Source organism: Pelophylax lessonae (assembly GCF_965119305.1).
Source record: "Pelophylax lessonae genome assembly, chromosome: 1".
NCBI classification, from domain to species: domain Eukaryota; kingdom Metazoa; phylum Chordata; class Amphibia; order Anura; family Ranidae; genus Pelophylax; species Pelophylax lessonae.
In genome coordinates, this window is record NC_138768.1 from 266745892 (window position 1) to 266764098 (window position 18207).

At 48.5% G+C, this 18207-nt stretch overlaps 1 protein-coding gene across 1 annotated transcript in view; it reads left to right on the plus strand.

The window, feature by feature from the left end:
• The window catches only part of LOC309547579 (clathrin heavy chain 1-like), a 280201-nt gene that overhangs the window by 53765 nt on the left and 208229 nt on the right, over positions 1–18207 (plus strand). The window contains exon 2 of the mRNA XM_082247451.1: positions 7783–7990. Within this exon, the coding sequence (XP_082103577.1) occupies positions 7783–7990 (208 nt within the window). The remainder of the gene's footprint in view (positions 1–7782; positions 7991–18207) is intronic.

The window sequence follows — 18207 nt, forward strand, 5'->3', positions numbered from 1 at the left end:
CCTGAAACTGAGCTGCAGCTTGGTGGCCAAGACCATACAGCCGCTATAAGTACAGGTTCCACTCAGAACAGGCCTCACCATAATCGACCAAAGAAGTTGAGTGCTTAGCATCATATCCAAAGGTTGTCTTTGGGAAGTAGCCGTATGAGTACTGCCAGCATTGCTGCAGATGTTGAAAGGGTGGGGGTCAGCCTGTCAGTTCTCAGACCATACGCCATACACTGCATCAAATTGGTCTGCATGGCTGTCGTCCCAGAAAGAAGCCTCTTCTAAAGATGATGCACAAGAAAGCCCACAAACAGCTGAAGACAAGCAGACTAAGGACATGGATTACTGGCTGAAACTAGGTGAGGAGTGCAAAGACAAGTGTGTCTTGCCTACAGTCAAGCATGGTGGTGGGAGTGTCATGGTCTGTGGTTGTATGAGTGCTGCCACCACTGGGGAGCTACAATTTGAGGGAACCAAGAACGCCAACATGTACTGTGACATACTGAAGCAGAGCCTTATCCCCTCTCTTCGGAGACTGGGTCGGAGGGCAGTATTCCAACATAATGACCCCAAGCACACCTCCAAGACGACCACTGCCTTGCTGAAGAAGCTGAGGGTAAAGGTGACGGACTGGCCAAGCATGTCTTTAGACCTGAACTCTATTGAGCATCTGTGGGGCATCTTCAAATGGAAGGTGGAGGAGCGCAAGGTCTCTAACATCCACCAGCTCTATGTTTATGTCATGGAGGAGTGGAAGAGGACTCCAGTGGCAACCTGTGAAGCTTTGGTGAACTTCATGCCCAAGGGGGTTAAGGCAGTGCTGGAAAATAATGGTGGCCACACAAAATATTGACACTTTGGCACAATTTGGACATTTTAACTTAGGGGTGTACTCACTTTTGTTGCCAGTGTTTTAGACATTAATGGCTGTGTGTTGGGTTATTTTGAGAGGATAGCAGATTTACACTGTTATACAAGCTGTACACTTACTACTTTACATTGTAGCAACGTGTAATTTCTTCATTGTCACATGAAAAGATATACTAAATTATTTACAAAAATGTGAAGGGTGTACTCGCTTCTGTGAGATACTGTGTATGTACAGTATGTGTGTGTGTATGTGTAATATATACAATATATATTGTGTAGGGGGACTAATTATTTTATTAACATTAGGTGGGGGGGTCTCCTCTGAGAATGGACATGTACTCAGCAGTGATAATTTATCTCCACTTCATAAACAGGGTGCCAGAGGAGATAATTTTCCTCTGAGAACTGAACTGAGAAAAAAATTCTCAGTTTCATAAATGTACACCAAAATATGTGCATTCTTGTGTGCTCTTAGAGAGCCATCCATTTACAGGCTGAGGAAACTGTTTTGACTTTAGCAATGATGAGTAAGTACAGCACAGCTTATAAAATTCCATCTTCAGCTAAGCTTTATTTTTCTGTTGCAGCAAGCAAAATTTGGAGCATCATTCAGGATTATATTGCTGCATATGTCTCCTTTCTTGAGGTTTCACCTTAGTTCTTGTTCTCCCTGTCACTGGGACAGAAGTAAAAGAAAATCTCTAATATAAGCACCAATAAAAATTACCTTTCTCTATCGTTCATTGACAAACTCCACTCCATATTCTTCTTGACCATTGGGTTATGCTGCCCCCTACAGGAGTAGGACACTAGGCAGGAAAAATCTTTACCACGCCTATGGGGCAGTCCCTGCAGGCATACACCCACTCACTCTGCTATAGGATTCAGTTTTTCTGCCTAGTTTAGGAGTAGGACCTAGCTCCCGGCTGGGACTTTGGTCTTAGCTTGTCTTTTTTATTTTAAAGGGAATTAAAAATTAAATTTTTTAGCTAGTTATGTTCCTGCGAGAACTGCAATCAACAGCTGTACTGGGTTCCGGACTGGATACAATATCCTAGATCCTTAAGGTCTCCTAGCCCGGCCAGCGAGCGTGTGCAGGTTGTAGCCCAACGCTAGGCCTCGCTACGACGGAGCCCCAATGGACGGGGGCTGGCCCGTGAGTGAAACACCTCGCTGGGACGCACACGACCTGGTTCGACCTGAGTCACAGCGTACCCCTTGGCCGTCAGAACCCCCACCCCGAGTGGAGAGGTAGTCTGTCCGGAGTGGCGCCCACCTGACATCATTGGTATGGTGGGTAGTGGGCCCCTCGCTGGGAAGGTCGGACCCTCGGGTACCTCTCATTCCTCCTGGCCTCTTGGTATGTACCAGGCTCCCACAAGGCCTCCCTCCCCACCATCATAGAGGGCCCTACCTTAGTCAGCGACGGAGGTCCTCGGGGGGTGGACGCGCCGATGCCGCTATAGCGGATCCACTGGGGGGGGGGGGGGGGGGTAATCCTGGTGGCAGTCCCTGCCTGGGTCCCCCCGATGCCACTAATCGTTTTAACCTCTTAGGGGGTCCTGGAGACCACCTGGTGTGCTGAGGGGGGCCATCATTTTACTGTAGAATCATTCAGCCCCATTTTGCAGAAGTTCCTATTGAAATGCATGGGCGGCCATGTTTTTGTGGTTTCCCCATAGGAATGCATTGGACGGCCATTTTCCACGAACGCTGGGCACAGGGAGCAGCTAGGCCTTTACTCTAGTGATGACCCAGGTACTTCCTCTTCCTGTGAAGATCGTTTTTTCTGCACAGCACACCAATCCTGTTCTCCTCCATATCGAATAAGGGTATTTCTATTGGGGTCCCTGTAGGTCTCTCTCACCCTGCTATCTGCAGTGCTAGTGGCTGGGACTTGTAGTACTGCAGGTGCAGCGGTGTGGGTCTGTTTTTCAGTTTTCTTAAAGTGACACTGCACTATTTCAGGGTTCATATGGAGTCCCAGGAACAAATTTCACCTACAGATCCTCTCCTTGCGGTTGCGGGGACCTCTGGATCGCAACCCCTGTTTGCCGTAACAGGGGTTTTGTGGAGGCACTTATAGTGTCAGTGCGGGAAACTCTAAAAATGGCTGATGATTCTGCAGCGTCATGGACGCACGTGTTATTTGGCACTCGCAAATCCAGTCGGGCAAGGTTTTCCCTTGTCCAGAATTTTGACAAAATTGTCTCTGACCAATGGGAGTGCCTCAAACAGATGTTAGTGGTGCCGAAGAATTTTAAGGGGTGCTATCCATCCGCAAAAGGGACCGTTCCACCGAAGGTGGACTATCTGGTCTCCAGACTGAACAAATCTACTGTGGTCTCGGTGGAGGAGTCCCCAGTCTATCCTGTGGATAGACAGGTTGAGTCTCTGTCCCGCCACTTACATGTGATGGCGGGCTCAATACTTAAACCGATCTTCGTGATCACTCTGGTGTCCCAGACCAAAACGGAATGGGCAAAGTTACTAAAAAGGGACCTAGAAATAGAAAAGCTCCCTCCGTGCCTGGCAGAGCTAACGGATCAAATGGTCCAAGCCCTATTATTTATATGTGATGCATCGCTGGATGCATCCCCTCTTATAGCCAGAGTTTTCACGGTGGGGGTAGCTATTAGACGCATAGTGTGGCTAAAAAGCTGGTCTGCGGATCAGGCTTCAAAAAAGGCTCCATCAGAGCTCCCCTTTAAGGGGGACCCTTTGTTTTTGATCCTTACTGGATGACCTGATCAAGGGTCTTACAGGTGGGAAGAGTACTCTTCTTCCTCAATCCTCTGAGGGCAAGTCACCAAGTAATAAACGTGGGCTTATTTTACAGCCTACAGATGGCCTTTTCTCCGGCACGCAGGAGAAAGGATCTAAGCCATTTAGGTCTTCTGGGGGTTCCAAGAAGACCTGGCTGGGTAAGCCGAGAATAGGCCAATCCAGATCTAAAGACAAATCCCCGTCTGCATGAAGGGACGCCCTCACCTGTAACGGGTGGGGGGACGTCTTCGCTTCTTTCCGGGAACCATGGACCTTCTTGATTCAGGACAAATGGGTCCACAAACTGAACCGATCGGATTACAAGATCGAATTCAGGTCTCAACCGTTGGACTGATTCTTCTCGTCCAATCTATGCCTTTCTCCAGATCGGTTAAGGGATCTACGAGAGGCGATACAAGATCTGCTGTCGCTAGGGGTGATTGTGCCGGTTCCCCCTCGGGAGCGCTTTCAAGGGTTCTATTCAAACCTGTTCACTGTTCCCAGGAAAAACCTGTTCACTGTTCCCAGGAAAGAAGGCAAAGTATGTTGAATCCTGGACCTTAAGGCTCTTAACCGCTTTGTGAGGGTACAGAAGTTTCGAATGGAGTCCATTCGCACGGCAGTGGCGTCCCTACACCAAGGAGACTTTCTGGCTTCCATCGATATCAAAGATCATATCTACACATCCCTATTTACGTTGGACACCAGCATTTTCTTCGCTTCGCTGTAGGAGAGGAGCATTATCAATTTGTGGTGTTACCCTTTGGTTTCGCCTCCGCTCCCAGGGTCTTCACCAAAGTGTTGGCTCCGGCATTGGCATTACTGTGACAACGGGGGATTGCAGTACTGGGGTACCTGGACGATCTCTTCTTAAGAAGCAGACTACCATTCAGTCCTGTTGGGCGACTTGACAATCACTGTACGGACTCTGCAAAAGTTCGGTTGGAACATCAATTTAAAAATATCTGCTCTGGTACCATCTACAAAACTGAATTATCTGGGCTTGACTCTGGATTCAGCTTCAGCAAGGGTGTTTCTTCCCCCAGCCATTTGTTTGCTATTATGCAGCAACCTGTCCTCTCTGTGGACTTGCATGCGAGCCTTAGGCCTGATGGTGTCCACCTTCGAGGTGGTTCCACACAAGACTCTTACAAAGGGAAATTCTTGTCAAGTGGAACAAAGATGCAAAATCCTTGGACACTGATTCGGTTGAGTCACAGCACAAAGGGTGCTCTTCTGTGGTGGCTTCGCTTGTTCTTCCTCCCATTGTATTGGACCGTGGTAACTACAGATGCCAGCCTGTCCAGCTGGGGTTGAGTGCTTGGAAAGCTGTGTGTCCAGGGGTCCTGGACCGTGGAGGAGTTCAGACTACCGATCAATATTCTGGAACTCAGAGATAAAGCTTTGCCTGAGTCACTGGACAAATCTTCTGTAGGGTTGTCCAGTTCGGATTCAATCGGACGAGAAGAATCAGTCCCACGGCCGTGACTTACGTCAATCATAAAGGGGGCACCAAGAGATTCTTGGCAGCCTGGGAGGTGGCCGAGATCCTGAAATGGGCAGAACATTTTGTTCCAGCCCTTTCTGCCGTGCATATCCCAGGAGTGGAGAACTGGCAGGCGGATTATCTGAGTCGTCGGGTGTTGGATCAAAGGGAATGGTCCCTGCATCCGGAGGTGTTTTCCCTGCTGTGTGTCCGGTGGGGGACACCTGACATCGACCTGTTAGCCTCTCGACTCAACAAGAAGGTACAGAGGTTTGTAGCCAGATCTCGGGATCCTCTGGCCGACGCCACAAGCGCACTGGTGGCTCCCTGGGGTCGGTATCGGCTGATCTATCCGCTAAAACTCCTGCCGAGGCTTCTGCGCAGAATGAGTGGAAGGGATTCCGGTCATTCTGGTGGCCCCCAGACTGGCCTCCCCGGTCTTAGTACGCAGATCTGGTAAGGTTGGTCGCCAATGCTCCTTGGAGACTTCCTCTCAGGGAAGATCTGCTGTCTGCTTAGTATAGTACAAGTTTATTTAACACTGTTAAAATTGGTGACTCACTGTCCGAGGTTGGGTGAGACCGGTACACAAAGACTGTTAGGGTCATCCATCTTCCTCTTCCAGGATAGTGGTCATAGGAGAAGGTGGTGAGGTTCCAGAGGTATAGCCGAGCCGCTGTGGGGCTGCTAGTTGTCACTGGCCGCGGCGGAGCATGCACAACAGGGCTCCGGCTGCCGACTTCTGATCCCTGATGACATCACTTCCTGGCAGGAGAAAAATAGGGGTTGCACGCGTTCGGAGCATCCGTGCTCCTTCGTCAGGCTTCTCCACGCTTCAGCCGGCTGCCGCGGACTATAGCTTCCCTACAGTACCAAACGTTGTTCCCCCCCCCCACGCAGCCCCATAACCCCCCCCTCCCATCCACCCACATTCCTTGTACCACCTTGGGATATTAGAAGAGCGCCATGACACCCCCCACTTTCAAGATCTGCTGTCTCAAGGCCGATCTTCCATCCTGCTTTACAGTCGCTGGCTTTACTTGGTACTGTCTGTTCTTCAAAAACCTCCTTTTGAAAACATTAGGGAGATTCCTCTGTTTATACTGTCACAGAAGGAAGCCTTTTTTGTCGCAATTACCGCTGCCCGTAGAGAGTCTGAATTGGCGGCGCTGTCCTGCCGTTCTTCTCTGGTGGTCCACAGAAATTAAGTGGTACTTCGAGCTAATCAGTGGTTTCTGATTTCCATTTGAATAAAGATATATTGTGCTGCCTTCACTCTGTCCTAAGCTCAAGCATCCCAAGGAAATTGCCTTGCATTCTTTGGATCTGTTTCAGGCAATTGGGGTTTACCTGGCGGATACTGAATCTTTCAGGAAATCAGACTTTTTGTCCTCACGGAAGGACCTCGAAAGGGATTGGCTGCGTCTGCCGTGACCATATCCAGATGGATCAGGCAGACGGTGGTACAGGCTTATTCACTGAAGGGTCAGGTTCCTCCTTACCCTGTAAAGGCGCATTCTACATCAGGCGTCAGTAACTTGGTTGTCTGTGCACATGTTTACAAAATTCTACAAAGTAGATGTGTTGGCATCCGAGGATGCTTCTTTTGGCCGCAAGGTTTTGCAGGCTGCTGTTTAAAAGAGAAAATATTCTCTTTGAGGGTGTATGTTTTCTAGGTGAGCTCCAGTTGTTCCTGGTTTGAGCTCCATGTTCACTGGTTGGCTAATTTTAGCCTTTGGGGAATTACGTTCTTTTCTGCTTTTTTTTTTTTTTTTTTTTTTCTTTTTTTTTTTTTCACCCCGTCATGCAAATACTGCTTTGGGACATCCCAATGGTCAAGAAGAATATGGAGCTGCATCTGTCAATGAACGATCAAGAGAACTGGATTTTTGACTTACCATAACATCCTTTTTTCTGAAGTTCATTAACAGATGCAGCACCCGCCCCTCTATTTCTGAGTGGGTTGTTTTTTTTTTTTTTTGTTTTTTTTTGTTTTTTTTATTCTAAACGCTGCTTGCAACAAAACTGAATCCTATAGCAGAGTGAATGGGTGTATGCCTTCAGGGACTGCCCCATAGGCGTGAACGATTTTTCCTGCCTAGTGTCCTACTCCTGTAGGTGGCAGCATAACCCAATGGTCAAGAAGAATATGGAGCTGCGTCTGTCAATGAACTTCAGAGAAAAGGATTTTACGGTAAGTCAAAAATCCAGTTTTTCTTGTAAAGTGGGTAGAGAGTCCTCCACCTTGCCATGTTTTTTATTGCTCTGTATCTGTTTCGGTTGATGCATTTTTATATCCTGCCCAGGTATACCCTGTGTATGATGAGGATAGGAAGTGAGAGGACATTTTCCCAGTGAAGACACAGCAGATGCTATTCTTTCCGTAATCTAAAACAAAACCTTTTTTTCTGGCGTTGGGCGTTTGTTGGCGTTGGGCGTTTGTGGAAATTTGAGTACTTTTTAAAAAAAAGTAAAAATAAGTTTGCTATTTAGTTGGTCATACCTGTATGTCAGGCTGTCATCTGAATAGTTACAAAGCTACATAGTCAGTTTGAAAAAAAGGTCCACCTGGCTCAACCAATAAAAAACAATCTAATGTGGTTTTCTTCAGTGTACTGCCATTTTCAAGTCAACATGTAAATCTTCGTATTATTTTTTTACTTTTATTACAGCTCCAGAATCTGGGAATCAATCCTGCCAACATTGGCTTTAGCACTCTAACTATGGAATCTGATAAGTTTATCTGTATCCGTGAGAAGGTCGGAGAACAAGCCCAGGTGGTTATCATTGATCTGGCAGACCCCAACACACCACTTAGACGCCCAATCTCTGCTGAAAGTGCCATTATGAATCCTGCTTCTAAAGTCATTGCTCTAAAAGGTGAGATTACTATCTATTGTGTAAAATAGGAGGATTACATGGATAATGAGATAAATTACTTGAAAATTCTTCTGAACATCTCCTGTTTTGTGAACTGAAAGCTGCAATCGTAAAAAAGGTCTTCTTCGTGAATATTCAGTTTTTTCCCATCACAGTTTCCTAGCAGGGTCTGGTCTCCATAGCAGGCACAAGTCCCTGCAGAGATATATGCTGGAACCACATGTTGATTAAAGGAGAAGGGCCACTGTATCAATTTGCACATCACCTGTGTGTGCTGCCAGCTTTCAAATGGGGAACTTAGATTAAAAATTTCTGCACATAGAGTACAGTGCCATAGAATGTTAATCCACAGGCTGCAGATAGCTTTGCCTCATTCACAATGGGGACTGCTAAAGCATATGTCTGCGGAGTGTTTACCCGCACCGGTTCCATGCATCTCTGTTCAGGCAGTGCCATTGATGTCATTTAGGATACAGGCGCTGCAAGAACACTGATGCGGCTTCCAATGTAACATTCGTTTGAATGCCCAGCCCTGAATGCACCCTGGCATGCACCCACACAGATGTCACATTGATAGCAGCATCCATGTCCTTGCAGCGTCTGCATCCCTGTGCAAGTAAATATGGCTCTCCATGAGCATACGATTTAGTATGCCCCACATGAACCTGTCCGGAAACCGAGGCCTTTTTTCTTCATAGGTTATTGCAGGGATGGAAATAGTTATTGATGAATAATTACCACCAGCTACCACTTACCAACAGGGCAGGCAAAATTCTGGTTGAGAGTGCAAATGCCTCCCTTAATTGTTTATTAAATTGGACTGCAATGTTTTATCCTCTTCTGTGTTTAGTATAAAAGAATGAGGAAAAACCTTCAGTATGGTGATCATTTGATCACTATGACAAATTTGACAACCTGAGCAGATGTTAAAATGTTTTTGACTTTACTGTGGGGAGTGGAACAAGAGTTACTGTAGGTGATGTCTAGTTTTAGAAGGTTGTGACAGAAGGTAGTGTTTTTTAATAGTATTGTATGGCAGTGCTATTGAATAGTGTAGTTTCCTGCTTAAATACTTAAGCCCCAGGCCTATTTTGGACGCTTTTTGTTTACAAGTTAAAATCTGTATTTTTTCCTAGAAAACTACTTGGAACCCCCAAACATTATATACATTTCTCTGTCGCTCATTGACAGATGTAGTCCTCCTTGATTAATATCAACTCGGGTTATACTGCCCTCTACAGGAGTAGGACTAGACAGGAAAGAAAACGTTCTGGCCACACCCTAGGGGCAGTCCCAGAGGGTATATCCTCTCACTTCCTGCTACAGCAAATCAGTTTTTTTCTGTCTAGTTAGGAGTAAGGACCTAGATTCCTTGCTAAGATCTTCGGTCCTGGCAGGATTTTTTTTTTAGAAATACTTTTTTAGACAGCTTTTTTTCTCCAGTGTTCCTGTGAGATCTTCAAGCAAGTACGCTGAAACTGGGTGACGGGCTGGATGTTGAGATCCAGTGGTCACCCCAGTTCAGCCTACGAGCTGGGTCGACCGCGACATAGTCCCACTGGACGGGGACTGACCCTGCGAGTTAAACGTCTTGCCTGGACGCCAATGACCAGCAGAGTCACGGCGTCCGTATTGGTCGACAGCCCCCCCACCCTGGAGGAGAGGGGTTCTGTCAGGAGTTGGCGCCCGCCTGGTTCCGGTATGGTGAGTAGAATGTTCCCCCTCTCCCCCTGTTGGGTGTGTTGGTGGACGCGGGCCCCTCCCTGGGATGGTCAGACACTCAGTTTCTGGGTCTCCCCTCTATCCTATAACAGGTCACAGATCCCCCTAATTTGAGTGTGATTTTGTGAATAGAAACCAGGAGGCTTGGTTTGGGAGCTGACGATCTAAAGTCACTATATGACTGTAAGACTGAAGTCAGTGGCAGACTACTAAAAGGCATTACTATTGAGGATAGAGGAATCCTACCTGTCATAGTGTGTACACAGGCCAATGCCTATGCCTGACTTACTGCAGCCACAGATCGCCATCCCTCCAGAAAGCCGGTCACTTCCACAGGCCGCACAGCCTCCCGCAAGCCGAGGACACCTCCCGCAGGCCGAGGCACTCCCGCAGGCTGCACAGACCGAATGCACACCTCCCGCAGGCCTCTGCTAGCTTGCAAGCCGCCGCTATCCTACACAGGCCGCCGCCATTTTCCTGCAGATCGCACGAGGCCGCCATATAGGCGTAGCCTCGTGTCTCCAGCATGGGGGCGGCCATGTTTGAGGTGACCAAACACCTCATGGAGCAATTGGGAGGCGCCGGAAGGCGTGTAAAGGGGCGGAGCCGCCTCCTCGGCCCGGGAAAGCAAGCCAAAGACTTCTGTCTGTAACAGACAGTGCTGGAAGCAAGTTGATAACAAACTTCTGTGCATCAGGTGAGCCTTGGGGTCTCTCTCTCTCTCTTTCTGAGGGGTCCAAGCAGGTAGACTGAGGGGCGCTATTGCGCTGGGGGACTAAGTAGAAAAAAAAAAAAAGTTTTTTTCTTGCAATTTATTTTTTTATGTTTGCTGGCAAGTGTCTTGTTACATGAACCCTGCCACACATGTATCCCCACCTGATCCCCTCGGGGTGGCCGCAGGACCCTCCAGTACCCCACTTGTGATGATGCATTATCAGCAGTTTTGGAGTCTTTGGTATCCCGGGTGGAGGTAGCCTGTCAGGGACGGGGGTTAAGAAGAGCGACCCCCGCCTACCCCTAGGTCATCTGATACTTCAGATACGGATTCTGAGCTGGTCATTGCAGTCCCTTTTCTAGGGTTGTTGTCTCAGGTACGGTCTCCTCAGACAGTAAGGAGGACGCTTCTGCCTCCGCCATAGCACAAGAAGCGTTGGTGGAGGCACTAGTTGTGTCTGTCCGGGAAACCTTAAATCTTGAGGTTACACTGGCAGAGGTAGCTGAGACTCATATTCCTTTTTTTGGCACTAGCAAGCCTACCAAAATGATGAAGGGTTTCCCTTGCCCAAATGGGGTTGTCCGTAAACGAGCCCCTGCTATTTCCAAACGCATTGCTGGGCGCTATCATTTTGAAGAATCCCTCATTACAAAGATGGACGGTACCACCAATAGTGGACTCACCGATTTCCAGACTAAATAAAGCCACTGTTATCCCGTTGGATTGACACAATGGGCCCCACCCATCTCTAGGGTGGGGGGACGTCTTCACCGGTTTCCGGATCCAGGGCTTTCCAGAATCCCAGATAAAGGGGTTCGCAAGGTCATATGGTCGGGATACAAGATCGAGTTTCGATCACTTCCACCGGTGCAATTCTTCCCTTCCAATATTCCACATCCCCGGGTCGCTTAAAAAGCTTTGCGGGGGACAGCTTGATGCAACAAGCAGTGGTAGTTCCCATTCCTTGGAGGAGTTCTAGTCGAACCTGTTCACAATGCCCAGGAAAAAGGGCTAGGTGCGTCCAATTCTGGTCTTGGAAATGATGGGAGTCCATCCATACAGTGGTGGCCTCCCTGCATCAGGGGGATTTCCTGGCGTCCATAGACATTTAGGATGCCTATCTTCATATCCCCATCTTCGCAGAACATCAGCGTTTTCGTTGCTTTTCCCAAAGATCATCCCTGGTTCCCACCAGGAGACTGAACTATCTGGGCCTAATTTTGGATACATCCTTGGCAAGAGTATTTCTCCATGCGGAGAAACTCCAGAAGATTCAGTCAATGATTCGGATGTTGCTGTCCGTCAACTGGCTGGGATTGATGGTCGCCTCCTTAGAGGCAGTATCGTTTGCCCAGTCTCATGCCCGAATTTTCCAAAGAGGAGATTATTCTCATATGGAATCAGAATCCCGATTCCCTGGACAATCGGATCCGATTGAGCGAGCGGACCAGGGAGGCTCTGGTCTGGTGGCTTCGGTCTCCGATGCTCAGCCAGGGGAAGTCATTTTTTCCGATAAATTCCAGGTTACCGATAAATGTGTTGGAACTGGGAGCGATCAGACTTTGTCTGATTTATTGGACCAAGCTGCTCCAGGGCAGCCCGGTTCGGATCCAATCGGACTATGCCACGGTCATGACTTATGTCAATCACCAAGGGGCACCAAGAGTGCCCTGGCGGCCATAGAAGTGGCCAACATTCTTTATTGGGCAGAACAGTTGTTCCAGTTCTCTCCGCGATATTTATCACAGGGGTGGACAGGCAGATTATTTCAGCCGTCAGATTCTGGATCAAGAGGAATAGTCTCTTCATCCAGAGGTATTTCACCAGCTGTCCCTTCATTGGGGCACCCCGGATATGGATCTGTTGGCAGGTTGGCTCAACAGGGCTCGCGCCCGCAATCCTCTAGCGGACGCAGCAGACGCGCTGAGCGCCCCATAGGGGAAGTATCAGCTACTGTATGTCTTCCCCCCTCTCAAGTTACTGCTGAGATTTCTCCGCAGGATAGAGGTGGAGGGAACTCCAGTTATCCTGGAAATTCCGGGCTGGCCTCGTCAAGCCGGGTACGCCGACTTGGGCAGACTAGTCGCGGACGCTCCTTGGAGACTTCTTCTCAGGAAGGATCTGCGGTCTCAAGGACCGATCTTCCATCATGCTTTACAGTCGCTGGCTTTAACGGCCTGGCCATTGAGACCCAGGTACTGAAGGACAGAGGACTGTCAGCTTCAGTTATTCCTACTCTAATTAAAGCAAGGAAAGCGACTTCCAGCAAAGTCTATTATCGCACATGGAAGGCTTATATTGCGTGGTGTGAATCGTTGGAGTTTTCCCCCACGTACCTATTCGGTGACCCGAATCTTGGTTTTTTTCTGCAAAAGGGGGTTGAGCAGAAACTATCCTTGAGCACTATCAAGGGTCAGGTTTCAGCGTTAGCAATCTTCTTCCAGAAGCCTCTGGCTACTCATTCCTTGGTGCGGAATTTCATCCAGGGGGTGCAGCACTTGGCTTCGCCAGTGCGCGCGCCCTTACCACCCTGGGATCTTAATTGGTGTTGTCGGTTCTTCAGAAACCTCCCTTTGAAAATATCAGGGAGATTCCCTTGCTTGCATTATCCCAGAAGGTGGCCTTCTTGGTGGCTATCACTTCTGCACGCAGGGTATCAGAACTGGCTGCATTATTGTGTCATTCCCCATATCTGGGGATTCATAGGGATAAGGTAGTTCTTCATCCGAAGCCATCTTTTTTTCCTAAGGTGGTTTTCAGACTTTCATCTGAATGAAGATATTGTGCTACCTTCCTTGTGTCCTAAGCCCAGTCATCCTCGGGAATGTGCGTTGCATTCCTTGGATGTGGTGCGGGCAATCAGGGTATACCTGAAGACTACGGAATCGTTCCGTAAGACGGATTCACTTTTTGTGATCACGGATGGCCCCAGAAAGGGGTTGCCTGCATCTGCCGCGACTATCTCCAAATGGATTAGACAGACGGTGGTACAGGCTTATTCTATTAAGGGTCGGAATCCTCCGTTCCCTGTTAAGGCGCACTCCACTCGAGCGCTCAGTACTTCCTGGGCCTTCCGCCATCAGGCGTCGGTGGTCCAGGTGTGCAAGCCGGCTACCTGGTCGTCGGTGCATACCTTTACAAAATTTTACAAAGTTGATGTGATGGCATCGGATGCCTCATTTGGCCGCAAGGTTTTGCAGGCCGCAATTTGAGGAGACCGGTGGTCTACCTCGAGGGTTGTTTTTTTCCGTTGGAATTTCAGTTGTCTCATCTTTGATTGATTGAGCCTTTAAAACTTCTAGTTGGCACCGGTTGGGCCTTCTAGATTGGATTTTGATTTCCATTTTCCCACCCCTCATTTGTGGCACTGCTTTGGGACGACCCGAGTTGATATTAATCAAGGAGGACTACGTCTGTCAATGAGAGACAGAGAAAAATGGATTTTTGTAAAATCTTACCGTAAAATCCTTTTCTCTTAAGCTCATTGACAAACGTAGTACCCGCCCCTCTGTTTTGGAGTTGGGTTGGGTTAAATTCTCTAAACACTGCTTTGTGACATAACTGATTTGCTGTAGCAGGAAGTGAGAGGATATACCCTCTGGGACTGCCCCTAGGGTGTGGCCAGAACGTTTTCTTTCCTGTCTAGTCCTACTCCTGTAGAGGGCAGTATAACCCGAGTTGATATTAATCAAGGAGGACTACGTCTGTCAATGAGCTTAAGACAAAAGGATTTTACAGTAAGATTTTACAAAAATCCATTTTTTTTAAGCAAAGACTCTGGAGAATAAAATGGCTGTCATTGCAATATTTTTTGTCACGCGGTATTTGCGCAGCGGTCTTTAAAACGCAATTTTTTGGGAAAAATTTTGAAAAATCACATTTCACTGCATTTAAAAAAAATAAACCGTAAAGTTAGCCCATTTTTTTTATATATTATGTAAGATGTCACGCCGAGTAAATAGATACCCAACATGTTACGGTTTAAATTTGCGCACACCCGTGGAATGGCGACAAACTACGGTCAATAGAAATCTCAATAGGCGACACTTTACATTTTTTTAACGGTTACCAGTTTAGAGTTAGAGTGTAGCTCTTTTTTTTTAAATTATTGCTCGCGCTCTGGCGATCACGGCGATACCTCACATGTTCGGTTTGAACAGTGATTTCATTCGCGGCTCGACTTCCATATACGCTTTCTTTCGTGCACGAGCTAACGGCGATGGGGGGGGGGGGCGGCTAAAATTATTATTTTTTTTCTATTTTATTTTTTTTTTTTTTTAACTTTAGCACAGGTTTTTAAAAATAAATAAATAAATCTGATCACTTTTATTGCTGTCACAAGCAATGTAAACATCCCTCGTGACAGCAATATGCAGTGACAGGCACTCTTTATGGAGGGATCGAGGATCTAATAGAAACTTCCATGTATTCAAAACGCCGAAAACGGCATTTTTGAATACACTCGATTTTTTGAATCTGCCGTCTTTAGCAGCAGAGTAACCTGGATGTGACGTCGGAGACCTGATCGAAGCCGCATCCGGCTTAGATCGGGACTTCATCCAGCCGGCGGACGTGCCGGGTGGGTGCTCGGGTCTCCCGGTGGGACGGGAGACCCGGGCAGAGCCGTGGGAGGGGGGGGGGGGAATGTCCCCTCCCGCTCGCCAGGGTAACGATCGAGCGGCTCCCGAGCCGCATCGGTTGTTACCGCCGGAAAGCCGACTGCCAGCTCTAAACAACGGTACCGGGGTGATGCCTCTAGCTAGAGGCATCATCCCGGTATAACCCCGCAAAGTTTGCCGACGTACGGGTATGGCACTTTGCGGTAAGTGGTTAAAGTGTTACTAAACCCAGATCCTGCATTCAATATATCTGGTCTCCCACAGTACACAGAATATGGAAATGCAAATATTTTAGTAAATATAAATTGATAAATACCTTTTTTCTTTATCGTCCATTGACAGACGCAGCCTCATCTTCATGAGCTGTGTGGGTTATGCTTCCACCTGCAGGAGTAGTCTAGGCAGTACGTTAGTATAAAGTTTTTACATATACACGCCCATGGGGCTGTCCCTCCAGACATAACCCTCACAGATGCAGCCCAGCACATCAGTTTGTTTCTGCCTAGAGAGGGAGTAGGACCTAGATTTCCTGCTGGGACTCCGGTCTCAAGTTTTTTTTATTCTTTTCAGAATATTTTCTTTTATTTTTTTTTTTGCTCACTTGCTAGCTAGTTTTCAGGGAAGAATTTGCTGGTGATCTACAAGCAATAATTCCCCGGTTGGGGCTTTGCACTGGATAATCTAGCTCCTTATGGTCCCCACCAGCCTGGGCTACGAGCGTGAGCAGGTTGTAGTTCCACACTAGGCCTAGCCACGACGGCGCCCCTTTTCCGGATGGGGACGAGCCTGCGAGCGGATTTGCCTTGCAGGGAGGCGACGACCTGGAATGCCCTAAGTCACAGCGTAGTAGCGTACCCCTCGGCTGGCAGCACCCCCACTTTGGGTGGGAGACAGTCTGCCCGGAGCGGAGCCCACCTGGTCCAAAGTATGGTGAGTAAATGTGCCCCCCTTGCCCCTGCTGGCCTTTGGGGGATGTCGGCCCTCTCCTGGGGATAATGGGATTTGTACCTCCTGAAAGATTCCCCTGGCCTGCCCGGTGCCTGGTCTGTGTGTCTACCCGCCCCCCTCCCCTTTTCCTGTGGGGGCTGTGTGTCTGGGGCGCCTGGTGCCCTGGGGGCAGGGGGGGGGGAGGCATAGTACCATGGGCTTGCTGGTTCCTGTTGTGGATCCTGAGGCCTTCATAGTGTGGGTCCCTGGCCGCATGGCTCACCATCTTAAGTGTGAGCAGTGTAGTTTTTTTCCCCATAGACTTGTATGGGGCAGCCATTTTCCCTGAGCTTCCTATTGCGACTGTATGGGCAACCATATTTATGGAGCCTTTGTGCTGCACTGAGCGGCGTGACCTTTCATTCAGATGAGATCACTTCCTGTGCTCTGTTTCCTGCTGCTGGCCGAGGTCATTTCCAGTCTTTCTGCATGCTGCTGGAACGATCAGGAGGATGAGGTGGTACACTACTGGGTTCCCTGCGGACATATCCCTGCACACTCTGCTGTTTGGTTGTGTTTAATTTAAAGCGACAATACTCCGTTTTTTGCAACTTGCAATATGGAGTCCCAAACAGTGAATTCACCCTCAGACTCACTCTGTGCGATTTCCGGACAGTCTGGATCGCAGATGCTGGCCGCGATTTCAGCAGCTCTGGAAAGCCTGGTGATAAAAGTTGATTTAGTCATAAAAAAGGTGGATAGCCGAAAACGGCCACTGCCTTCTCCGTCTATGGAGGTGTCCTCTGATTCAGAGGACGATGAGGTTGCCCCGGATGCTCCCCTTCCTGAGGAGTCACTGTCCTCGCAGTAAGAGGCTGAAGAGGACCTGTCCTCTTCAGCCGCAGCGCGGGAATGCACTTTATTGGAAGCCCTGATTATTTTAGTTCGGGGACATGGGTGGTTTTTGGCTCCCAGAAGTCTCAGAAAGCTGGCAAGGTTTTCCCTTGTCCCGACACTTTTCACAATATTGTAAATGACCAATGGCAGCACGTTAAGCACATGTTAGTTGTGCCAAAATGCTTTAAACGCCGGTATCTTTTTGCTGAAAAGGTCTCCAACCGTTGGACAGTGCCACCTAAAGTGGACCATCCTGTCTCCAGATTAAACAAAGCTACTCTTGTGCTTGTGGAGGATTCCCCGGTCTTTACGGATCCGGTGGACAGGCGGGCGGAATCCCTTTCCCGCCATCTTCATGTGTTGGCGGGTTCCATTTTGAAACTGGTGTTTGTGTCTGTTTTAGTCTCCCAGACGGTGACGGAATGGATTAGAGATTTGCGGGAATCTTTGGACCTCGAGACTGTTCCTCCAGATCAGCTGGAACTGTTGAAACAGGTGATACAGGCTCTGGTGTTCCTGTGTGATGAGTCTATGGATGCTGCTGCCCTGGTGGCCAGGGTTTCAGCAGTGGGCATTGCCTTGAGATGCAGGGTTCGGCTGAAGAGCTGGTCGGCTGACCAAGCTTCTAAGAAAGCCCTAGCTGACTTCCCATTTCTGGTAAAACTTTGTTTGGCGACTCATTGGATGAGTTGATCAAGGGCTTGACTGGTGGGAAAAGTACTCTTCTTCCATAATCATCCACGGGTAAGACAACCCCGTACTAAGCGGGGTCCCTCTTTTTCTGCTCGCAAGCGTTTTTTTTCTTGCCTCTTCAGAGCCAGCCGTTCAGAGCTTCCGGAGGGGCTATAAAGCATTGGAGCAAGCCCAAGGTCAGTCAGTCCAGTGCTGCTGACAAGCCCTCTTCAGCATAAAGGGGTGCCCTCACCCGGCTAGGGGTGGGGGGACGTCTGCGCTTCTTGCAGGAACCCTGGATTTCCTTCATTCAGGACGATTGGGTTCGCAAACTGATTTGTTTCGGGTACAAGTTCGAATTCTGTTCCCGTCCAGGGGACAGGTTTTTTTTCAGTCTGACACCATCAGTAGGGGTCACTTATCTGGGGATGACTCTCGAATCTGCACTGACCAGGGTCTTTCTCCCCCTTAGCAAACTTCAGATGCTGCAAAAAGCAGTCAGGTTGCTGATGGAGACTGATCAGTCCTCCCTGCGGGCTTGCATGAGGGCCTTGGGTCGGATTGTTTTAACCTTCGAGGTAGTCCCGTTTGCTCAGTCTCACTCGAGACCTTTGCAAAAGGAGATTCTGACGAAATGGAACAGAAATCCTCGGTCATTGGACCAG